Raw genomic sequence first — 12,385 nt, 5'->3', positions numbered from 1 at the left:
ATGAGAATTTGTGCACCACTTTTTAATTATGATTTTATTAGCTTAATTAAATTATATAAGCTCTCTGATGTCTTTTCACATCCAACTCAATGAACATCTACCTATACATGCTGACGTTAGTTCTGTGTTGCATTCTAATTTGAACACCACTTTACTGTGATTTAACTACTAAAAAAAAAAAGAAAAAATCTTGACTTTTATAGTCAATCTCCTGAGGTTCTCAACAGGCATGAATAGATTTAACTTTTTTTCAAATCAAGATATGTAAGATCTGCTTACCATTTATTTGCACAGAAAATGAGTGAGAGAATGAGAAATCACAAAGCAACAAGCAGCTTTCTGTCATCTTTCTAAAATTTTCTAGTAAAAGTACGAGTTGGAAAATGTTTCAAGGTCCTTACAGCTTTTACAGTTAAGAAGAACTCTGTAAGTGCTCTCTGGTTTTTATTTCATCTGATAATCTAGATGGTTATCAAGGATTTAATTTTTTACAAAGAAAGGTAGCTCTTAATTCCAGGTCTTGAAAAGGCAATGTACAAGATGAGACTGGAACACCTAATGCCAGAAAACAAGGAGGCTATCCATGACCAAAAGGACACAGGAGCTAACTTGGAAGGGGCACCCACTGGCCACATATAAGATAACCTGGACATAAAAAAATAATGACTGCAATGGATTAAAACACTTTAACCATATAAAACAAACATATGACTTACCTTTGGAGGCAGCCTGGGCTCTGGCCCATTACTGTAAAACTGGTAAATAAACGAAAAGAATGTGATCTTATCTTCCTTATATTTTAGAGAAACCAAGTAATTGATGAAGAGCTTCTCTTTAAAGAATTCGAACTACTAATGTAAACAGAATGATAGAACTTGAAAATTATCACTGCAATACCTAATGATATAATAGATCTGGGCAATAATTATCAATATTTGCTAAAACCATTACATAAAAGGTTGATGTCAAATTTTTAAATAGAGCAATCAAACTAATAACATCTGAATTTACTGACCTATCTTAACATCATTAAAAGTGAGACAACCAGACATTATGCACCTTCTGATGTGATTCAACAGAAATACACAACACTTATAAATTACTGCCCAAAAGGTATACATATATTGAATCTAGTAAAGTCTCTTCATCTAATTAACAATTTATAGAAAATAGGGGGGATAGAGGGACAAGTTAAACAGCATCTTAAAGATAGAATCAGCCAAATCCAGAATGTGGGAAATTCTACAGCACAAATGATCTAATTTCTTCAATTTGAAAAAAGGCATAAAAATTGGGGGTGTGTGTAATTTATAGGTTAAAAAAAGGCTTAAGAGACATAGTAACCAAATGCAATGAATGACTCTCATTTGGATCTTTATTTGAATAAACAGTAAAAGGACATTTTTTGAGGTGTCGGGAAATTTGAACACGAAGTATTACAGGATGTGGCAGCCATGAAAATGGGCTTCTCCATGCTCCTACTGTGGGGTGGGTAATTAACTGACAGCTGCTGTGATTTGAATCTGCCATGGTGTGCAGCTAAGGCCCTGCTTCCTACTGGCTACTCCCTGCCAACAAAGGAGCATAGCAGGAATACAAAGGCAAGCCCATTCCTGCAAGATGTGGGACTACTCTGATGAATGGGCATCTTTGGCATGAGGACTTTTACAGACTTGCTAAAACTTTCTTCAAACTGCACTGTGGATTAAGACTTCCTGCTCAACCATCCTCCTTCCCTCTCTTCTTCACAGCAGTCAGGTCTATGCTGAGGTTTCCCAACCTGCCCTAGCTCCTGCCCCATTTTTCCTCACATGTGCTTTCCCCCAGCAGATCTCTTGCAGGCCTGCCAGAACCCCAACTAAACAGATGATATCAAGAAATTAGCATTAAATGAGTTGGGGATGCTAATATTGTGATTATTTTTTGAGCCTTATCTATTAGAGACACATACTCAGGTATTTACAGGTAAAACGATAGGATGACTGAAATTTAACTGTAAAAATACCTCAGCAAAAAATGAGAAAATGGGGGACAAATTAAGATTGGAAAAATATGGGTAATTTCTCTTCTTTTGTGTATATCTGAAAACATCCATAGTAAGATGTGAGAAATACCTGACCAATAATCCTCAAAACTGTCGAGGTCATCAAAAACAAGGGAAGTCTAAGAAACTCACAGCTAAGAAGGGTGTAAAGAGATACGACAACTAAGCATCATGCGGTATCGTAGAGTGGATCCTGGAACAGAGAAAGGACATTTGGGAAAAAGTGAGGCTACATGAACCAAGTATGAACTTCAGTAAATAATAATATACCAATATTGATCCACTAATTATCACAAATGCACCACATTAACGTAAGACATTAATAACAGGGGAAACTGGGTGTGGGGTATTCGAGTACTCTCTGTACCATCTTCATAATAATTCTGTAATAGAAACTTGCTCCAAAGTTTTTAAAAAGTAAAAAAAAAAACAAACAGTAGATTATTTAACTATCTCATCATGTAAGAAAATAATAATCCCAAATTAGACTTTAATGTTTTTCTTTACTCACTGGGATGCAATTTTGTGGCTTTATCCTCACCAGTCAATTAGCTAGAAAATGCTATTGAATTTCTGAGTGCACAGAGAGTAAACTGAAAATTCAGTCTCCCCATGGACCACCCCACAGTGTCTATACATACAAAAAAATGAAAACAAAACTATAACTCTGATGAAACATACATTTATTTGTTCCCATCAAGGTTTAAAATTTGACAAAAATGCATTTCTGTTACCAAAAACCTTCAGGCAATAACAGAGATTGACCTTAACACAGAAGAACAAAGATTTCATTCCACAGACTCTTGGACTTAAGAATTCATTTGAGTTCCAGAGATAATACTAAACTAATGGGGTCATGTCAAGCTGCCAGTATCCATGCTGAGGCTTTTCCTGATACAATCTTTTGCAATGTAAGCAACAATGAAAATATCATTTTTTTTTACAAGTTCATGTTATATTACTTATATAATGTCCAAAGACAAAAGGAGGACCAAGATCTTTGCTTAAAAATAGAAGTGCATAATGCAAATTTGCAAGCTTTGACCTGCATCAGAATCATTTGAAGGGCTTGTTAAAACACAGATTGTTGGGCCTCGCCTCATTCTGTTGTTGGGTGGGGCCCACGAATTTGTATTTCTAACAGGTTTCTAAGTGAAGCCAATGATACTAGTGCGGGGACCACACTTTGAGAACCACTGGGAAAATATTTAATAGGACAATAATTATGGCATGAAAGTGAGTATGTCATAGCAAAAGGCACAAAGTATTGTTTTGTGACCTTGGGCAAATTAACCTCCCAATCTGTACCTTGCATAGGTTTTAAGGAATCAAATAAAAACAATATTTAAAGCACTTAACACAATACCTGGCATATGTGGTTACTGAATTATTAATTATTGAATGTTTTTATGCTATACGAAATTAAGGTTAAAGTTATGTTCATACTGTTAACTGAGTCACTATGCTTAACTGAACTTAAGATATACTGATCTCAAAAGAGTTACAAGAAACAAGAGGTACTTTTAGTCTTCTTATGATCATTAATTACCATTCTGAAGTGTACATTTATCCAATTACAATGTTCACTGATTAACTGATTTACTTTAAATAATAAAGAATACAGTTAATATGAAAATTACTGGCATAACTTTACTTTAGATTAGTGATGTTGTTTACTATCCTGAATTATCCATTCATGAAACTTTCAATCGGCTACAGAAGGCTAATAATTTTCCTACTTTTCTTAACACTGTATCAAATGAATGCATTCTTACCAAAACTGATTTGCAGGTTCTTCAAATGGAATTTCCTATGCCTTTGACTGATAGCTTTGTTTATACTTTTGCACTACAAAAATAATAAAAGGAGTCAGATACCTTTCTATTATTTTTCCTAAAACTTTGCTTCCATAAAGCTAAAATGTCCACTGATGACATCATCCACCTTTGTTTAACCACAGTAAATAGTTTACATTTCAAAGGAATGCAAACATTTCCCTGGATAAAAGCCTGTAATGTAATATAGACTGTAAATTTCATGTCCCGTAGTATATCTAAGCAGGTATAGCTGCTGATCATATATGGACTAAGACAATAATTTATCCTGAATAATTTTTCATACTTCAACATGAAAAAACATACCTAGCAGTCAAAACCCTTATTTCGTTTTTCTTTCACATGTATAAAGTCAAAGTCCAATCTACCTTTCCTAACTAGCTCATATTAATTTTTTTTCATACTGCTCAACTATCTGACACCAAGTAGCATTCTCCTTTATTAAAAGCATCTTTATTCAGTCAGAGCAGTTTTTTTAAAGTGAGAATTGAATTGTGCATTTGGTCCAGAATTAAGAGAGAAGTGCTTTGCTTTCTTTTTAACCTTACATGGTTAGACATTAAAAAAAAAAAAAAAAAAGGTTTGTAAAGGGTATTATAACCAGCCCTACCTCTTTAACATGAAGGTCTAATATTACATAATTCTTTCCAAGAAGCTGACCGAGAGTAAAATGTAACCTCTTGTAGAGGTGAAAAGAGAAAACTAGAGGCATGAGATTAAAAAATCATATGGGTAGTTTATAGCTACTCATAGAATTGTGTGCACGCACAGAGTGAATCTAGAAGGAAAAACAAAAAATAGGGATTTGATGAAGTCTAAGATAAAGAGATCCAGTTCCAGTTGAGACTAGGAGACCTTGCAAATTTTTTCAATAAACTTGCAAATGGAGTACATTCTTACATAATGACTTGAGACTTTATCTAAACAGTCTGACTGAAAGATGCTTGTTCACTTGTTAGACATGTATGACATTACTGAGAAGATTTAGAGTTCTAGAAGTAAAGAAGACTGATTAGCCTGTGCAGGTGTATGAAGAATGACACATTAGGCAAGAGGTTATGTAAACCATTTACTAAAAAAACACAGACTGGATTTTTACATTCCCAGACCTCTACCTATCTTTTCTAAGTATGAGGGACCTGAAATTCTTTGACCACCATCAGATTTAGTGGATGACAGAGCAAATTTTGGATTAAGAAATTATTTGTGCAGTTTCAAAACACAAAAACAATTAAAATTTTTAGTCAGGTTGAACATGTACACTTCCTCATTCAAAAAGCCCCACCACGAATGTATTCAGATCTTATCAATACCATATTTTTGTTTTGTAAAATACAATTCCTTCTACAATAATATACTAATAAAGATTTTAAAGTACTGCATACTGTTTCAGTAAGAGGCACATAATGAGAATATTAACATTGTCCTTTAACTTCGAAAATAAAACTCATGGTCAGGGTTTCACCGATAGTACAGGAAGGAAAAAAATAATTAACCCGTGTTAAAAATTAAACAAAAATTTACTTTTTATTGAGTATTTATTACTTTACATGCAAAGCATATTAAAAGTGAATCTATATCACGTTGACTACCCCAGTGAAAACCTACGCAATGGGAATTATGAAAGCTGTCTACACAATACTAATGTGATCAATAAATGATCCACATGTTTCTCTACAAATTTGCATTACCTGAATTAGCTGATTTTTCAACAAAACAGTAATTTTAGCTTTCATGGTCTTTACTGGTAACAGCAGACATCTGATACTTAAATTTAGCAGAAAAGCATAATAATAAAAACCCTGAATAGCACAGTCAAAACTTTCAAGAAACAAGTTCACCAAAAAAAGGTAATATACATCTATTAGGTATCCAGAGGGGGAAACAAAACAAAACAAAACAGGCATGTAATAAATGTCCATCAAGTGATCATCACTAACATTCTATTATTACCAAAGTGACTGCCAATATGTGAACTGTTTATTAGACTTAAATACCTAAAACAAACCAGTAATCAATAATGTATACAGAAAAACTAACTTAAAATTACATTTGAATACCATTAACAGTTTGGTGTATCTGACATAAACTGAATTCTTTTTACTTCACCACTGCTACAAATGCCTTTAAAATGTTCTTTTCATAATACATAATTATCTTAAAGAAACATGGTAAGATACTTCCCAAAATGCATCAGGTCTTTCATCCACCACTCAGTAAATGCTGCAGCAAATTAAACAGTACCTATTAACCAGACCTAAAATACAATGGCTGGATAATAAATACAAAAAGAATACTTTTGAATGAACTATTCAGATTAGACTGGCTAATGCTACTTAAGATATAGCACTCTTAAGATAGCACTGACACACACTATACAGATTGTACAATGCTAGATAGAAGGGCTGGTCCATGTCCATTTTTTGGAAACTTCTGTAATATCTAGAATTGTATACCCAGTTGACTAATAAATACCTGCTGAAAGAATAAGTATGAAAATTTAACATAACCCCCTCAACCATATTTTTCTCACATATAATTATTTTGGGGGGGTAGGATGGGGATATGACTTTAGTATGCTGTGAGATTCTAGCTAAGTAAACTAAAAAAACAACGTGGGCTCAGGTTTTCTTGGACTATGATTCAAGTCTACACTGAGAATGAAATGACCAACTTCTATACATCAATGAGAAAACGTAACAGGATGGGGGGAAGTACCTTTGTTGATGGACCTGATGAGCAAAATGTTTGTCTTATTAGTACTATGTTTTCAGTTTATTGAAACAACAAAAGTGTCACTAGTTCTCAGATAAGTCGTACAAGTTACAATCCTAATCAATGGGATGTCCTTTATTTATGAGAGCATAGTTCCAATGCAAAAGAAGTCAAGTTTACTGTTACATATTAGGAATGGTTTAGATATAATAAGAGAACATTTACCACTGACTTTAACATGTTATTTTAAAGTTCTGATTCCTGAATGTTAGTTCCTTCTCACTTAATATATTCTCCCCAGTGATAAGCTGGTGTTCGGTTTTTCGTATTATAAGATGAAAATATATGCCTGAATCTTATAACAGGTTATTAACAACATTATGAATAGTTATTAAATAAGTGCCAACATTGCATGAACTTACTAGGTACTGAGTCAAGATCAAAGAACTACAAAAAAGATGAAAGATAACTATCACTATACATATGAATACTGTGTAGGACATCAGATTAATCATCAAACCCAAGGTCCTTCCTATTTTGTCTTTTGGTGTTGAACATACGGACGTGCTACTACATTGACTTGCATTATTTTCCACAAAGTATTAGTGGACTCAAAAACTTGCATTTTAATTTCTAATTATAAAAATCCAGAGTAATCCAGAAAACAGAAACCACATGTAACTGAGGTAGGTTTTTTACCTTAAGAATACATTGCTTTCTACTGCAACTAGAAAGTTATTTTTAAAAACACATTGTTTCAGATATCTGCTCCTGATACTTAACCTTCTGTTATAAACTACTTGAGCAAGTATTACAATGTTAATCTACTATATTTAATAAATTCCCTTAGAAATACACACCCTAAAGCCTTCCTCTTCCTCTCTAAAGGTAACTATAGTGCAATAAAATTAGTAACAATTCTAGAAAGATGAAACAGATATTACTACAGTAATTCCCAAGTTTATGCATGTCAGAAATCAAGGAGGAGAGTCACATTCATTTTAAAGATGATAAACTTACTGTTTTGAAAATAATATCATAAACACATTAGAACTTTGGATATGCTTTATTATGCCACAAATTCCCAAGAGATATAAGAAATATTATTTCTGAACGGGACTAATAATTTCACAAATACTAGCACTTTATTGACAATAGCCAAGTTTTTTAAGGTCATGCACATGTATTTAAGTAACCTTTTTAAAATCTCGTGCTTTTTATAAAATTTAAAGGGAAACTGTAGCAGATCCTACTTTATTTTTCAATATTCAGTGTAAAAATCTATATGTGATATAAATATACATTTTAAGGACAGGAGGGAGGACTGCAAATGAACTGCTTTGCCTAAGTTGCCAGGCTCCTGCATAGGTACCGTTATGTAAAAGATCATTGTTGGAAATGCTCCTGATAAACTGAAATAAAGGAAAAACTTTAAAACAGCTTGGTCTTTAAAAGCATTAATACCTGGCATAATTTTAAAGGGGGAAATGAAATATTCCTTTACTTCCAAATGGATTAAACAGAAAAGTCAAAATACTTCTCTTATTGAAAAACGAGTACACAAATACATTTTAAGGCTGGATACTAACACCATTTTCACAACATCCAAAGTATGGATGGGAAACTAGGCAACACCGATATTTCTGCCATACGCCTAAGGGTAAACAAAGGGAGATGAGGACTTCACCCCCAAAGATGGTGACTGAGCCTGGCATACCACTTTGACATGTGGGCAGCAGATCACTGTTCCCATGCTGGGACTATTCTCCAAAAAGGATGCCCTTATGCAGTAATTCTACAACTTTATCAAGTTTGGTAATCTAACATTGAACTTTTTGCTAAATATATATATGGACATATGTGAAGTTCTCCAGTGACCAAGTTAATTATTAAATAAACTAAATGGTGAAAAAATGCTAATAGCTAAAATTATGTTAATTTCAGGGTTTTCAATGGAAGATATAGGAGGAAAGAGGCAAGGGTAGCTGTTTCCAAATATAAGTTATGAACAGAATCATTAGATGTTGAGCTTTAAAAATTCTATCCAGGGTCTCAACCTAAACCTATCTAGAAGCTATAACCCAAGAATTCTTTTTAAGCAACCCAAATGATTCTGATGATTAGTCAACGTTGAAACTTCTGAATTGGGGGCATGGGGGAGGGGAGAGGGCACGATCTAGATTATTGCAGAGTTTTAGTATTCAACATTGATATTTATCATTTACTCTGCATTTTTTCCCAGCTGTCTCACCTTCCCTATTTTTCTAACAGTGAATAATGAAGTGGCTTAGCACGTAAAAGGAAAAGAGTCAGTAGGGTACCCAAAATGGGTTTTTACTATGTTCAAGCCATTTACATACATTAATTGGATAAAAGGGTACCAGTAGACTGTTTGAGATTCAACTTCAGACAGATATTTCTTAATGTATTTTAAAGGAGAAGGTTTCCTTACTCAACATGAGAATGTAATAATATAAAATAATTCTAAACATTATTGTTACTTAATAAAAGAGAAAATTTGTATAATTCTTCAAAATAATTGTTTTTATAAATCCAATGTTAGGAAGAAAATCCCTTAAATTTGAGGTAGGGGAATAATTCTCTCATATGGGAACAACTGTGTCACAGTGTTATCCTCCAAGTTAGAAATTAAGCAAAGTATTTCAGTATTATTTCTGTTTACATACTGTTTTGTTACAGTAAGTACAAATGTTTTAAATGTGGATAAATATTTTGGTTTTGATTTTAATGCATATGATAATTAAAAATATGGATTTTTTTTTCCTTCTACACTGAAATTGTATACACTCTCTAGGCTTGATGAATAAACAACTTTTAAAATACCCCATGTTCACTTATAAACCTTGGAATAATAATAAAAAAAAAAGTAGTACCTACATAAGAAATTTTACATTAAAATTACAATTGTATGTTTTTCTGAAGTCAAAGTGATTTTAAATTTATTTCAATATTTGAATACAAAATAGTACATTTTAATTTACTATAGCATAATTCAAGTATTCTCTTAAATTTTATATTTAGCCAACTAGTATATGATATTAACTGACTTTTTATAATAGCTTTCCTTTTTTAAAGATGACTGTTATACAAAAGAGTGTGACTCTATGTTCCTCTAAATTGCTTAGAATAAGTTGAGAGAACAAATGACAGTAGCTAAAGACCTTTAGGAGTAAATCATCAACATATAAAAGGTTGCACACATCAGTAATAAGGCATTTGCAGGTAACTCCCTAAAAAGTATTTGAATTCATGTAAACAAAGACTATGTATATTCTTTTAGGGAGAAAATGCACTACCATAGATGAAATATATTCAGATGGTTGTGACTTTAAACCATATGTTATTTGAATACCACACAAAACCGAAAGAGGCATAACCTACCAGTTTAATAACTAAAAGATGTTACTTATTTGTGAACTAAAAGGTTGATACTTTTTGAAACTGATAATGAAAAAGAAATATTTTGAAAATAAACATCCACTGTTTTCTAGAAATAAATATACATACTTAGTTAGTTTAATGTATTACAGCATAGGAATACTGTCCTAGCGCCCAAAACATTCAATCAGTAGTTTTAAAATATTTTTCCACACTGAGCCTTGAATCTTCTACCTTGTTAGCTGCCCAACAACTTTCAAAAGAGTTTTATTCTCCTGCTTTAGTTGTTCATTTTCATCTTCTATGTCATCTAGGTCCTTAAGGAAACAAAAAGGAAAATAATACGTAAGTTTTTAAAACACTTAAAAGTATTCTGAAGGTGATAAAAAAAATTTCAAAAATATACATTCAAAGATAATTCATACAAGCAATTAGTCTGCAAACGAGGGCTAGTTCTGAAAACAACTTTGGAAGGAATATGCCCCACCTAAAGGCAGCATCCACTACTTAGACTCCTCACTGGTATCATGATAATGCAGGCCAGCTCCTGCCAGATCTTTCAGTTTTTAAAGAGAAGCCAGAAATCAGAATTCTTTATTGTGAATCTTCCAATTTTTAATCACTATAAATAATTTAAGTTTTTAGTTAAAAACAAATCCCTCCTTCCCCAAACTAAGAGCTAAATACATATGCAGTCAATGTGAGGTTTGGGGCCTTGGATTGCAACCCTGTGTCAAATTAGGCATCAAAAAGATCCAGGTACAAGTTCTAGATGTACCCCTACCACGTTGGTGATCTTTGACAAGTATGCATGTTGCAGGGGGAGAATCTGGGGAGGTGATAGAACTGAGGTATACAGAAAAGGAGGTCTGGGGCTTACAGAGTTGATCTGGTTCAATTTATGTTAGGCTTCTCTATGATATTTTGTTTAAGGGAAAGGTTTAGAGCTTAAAAAAATGCAAAAGCCACTAAACTAGGTGCTTTAAAGTTATCTGATTCTAGCTCTATGTTCCTTATATTAATCTTAGTACCATATAAACACCAGTTGGTAAATACAAAGGCAATCCACTATAAGTTTTAGTTTGAAGAAAGACTATTTCAAGGTAGACTATTTACTGATGGTTGGAAAAGAAAACATTTATAGATTTATCCTTGCAATTCAAAATACTAAACTTGGAGAAATCAATTTGAATTCTAAGTGTACTACTGGATAGCAAAATTCTGAAACATTTAGTATACTGTCTTTGAACGATTAGGTAAATGAGTTTTAAATGTTCAAACACAGAATTTGTATTTACTCACAAACTAAATTAATGATATTAGGAAACTAATTTGTTGAAACTAACAATAATAAAGATACGGGATTCCTAAAATCACTACAACTGAGACCTACCTAAGATTTAGAATTAAATAATAAAATACATTCACATATCATTTACTAGATTACAAACTCTGTAAGGGCAGGTGTTTTTTTTATTCTTTTTAATGAACACACTGACTAAGACAATGCGAATACATCATAGACATAAAAATATTTACAGATTTTATTGAATCATATTCTAGAACCAAAAGAGGAATGCCCGTGTTCCAAACCAAGATGAAAGGCAGTCTATAAGAATGGAAGAGCTTACTTAGAATTAAAACTATTGAATACCTGAGGGTCAAATACTGGCTCAGCAGATAACTATGTGATTACTACATATGACCTTGAGCAAGTTAAACTCTGAGTTTCAGTGTCCTCATCCACACCCTGCAGTTAATGCTGGAGAGCTGTATTAGAATAAGTCTGCACATAATGAAGCTTTCTATTTTCCCTTCTTTTAGAATTAGAGTTAAGATTGGATTAGGAATTTGTTCCGTTTTTCCCTGAAGCAAATTTATTTCTTTCCTCCATCTTATGTAAAGCCTTCGAAAAAGGGAAACTATGAAATCTCTCCTCATTACCATTACCTAAGTATGGCCTAGCATTAATACCTGCTTCTTAAGCAGGGAGTAAATTCTAGGGCTGAAAGAGAAAAAAAAAAAGAGAGACCTTAGGTTTAGGCTAAACCTAAAGCTGGGGATGCATATGTATAACTGAAGAAAAAAAAGTGGTGAAAATACCACAAAGACAAGGACATATGGAGTTTCTTATGGCAAGACAGTAGCAATTTTAGTTCTTCACTGGGGCAACTCTGTACCAGTACCATTTTATGTGTGGTGCTGACCAAGCTGCCTCTTACCTCCAGACTCTAACAAAACACAGAACAAATCCATTCACTGGTCCATCCCCAAAAGAACAATATTAAGTAAATACAACTGACTGGTAACTGGCCAGAGGAAATCAGTTTATGGAATGAAATGACGGTTCTGGCTACCACAAATTACTATTGCATTAACAAAAGAATGAACT

The 12,385-nt window shown here is 33.0% G+C and overlaps 1 protein-coding gene across 1 annotated transcript in view; it reads right to left on the bottom strand.

The window, feature by feature from the left end:
- Positions 1–2,725: 2,725 nt before the first annotated feature.
- The window catches only part of PAWR (pro-apoptotic WT1 regulator), a 107,762-nt gene continuing 98,102 nt past the window's right edge, over positions 2,726–12,385 (bottom strand). The window contains exon 7 of the mRNA XM_030866216.2: positions 2,726–10,310. Within this exon, the coding sequence (XP_030722076.1) occupies positions 10,224–10,310 (87 nt within the window). The 3' untranslated portion in view covers positions 2,726–10,223. The remainder of the gene's footprint in view (positions 10,311–12,385) is intronic.

The sequence above is a fragment of the Globicephala melas genome, chromosome 10, assembly GCF_963455315.2.
Source record: "Globicephala melas chromosome 10, mGloMel1.2, whole genome shotgun sequence".
Lineage (NCBI taxonomy): Eukaryota > Metazoa > Chordata > Mammalia > Artiodactyla > Delphinidae > Globicephala > Globicephala melas.
The sequence above is the reverse complement of the archived record's forward strand: the minus strand, read 5'-3'. Positions and strand labels throughout refer to the sequence as shown.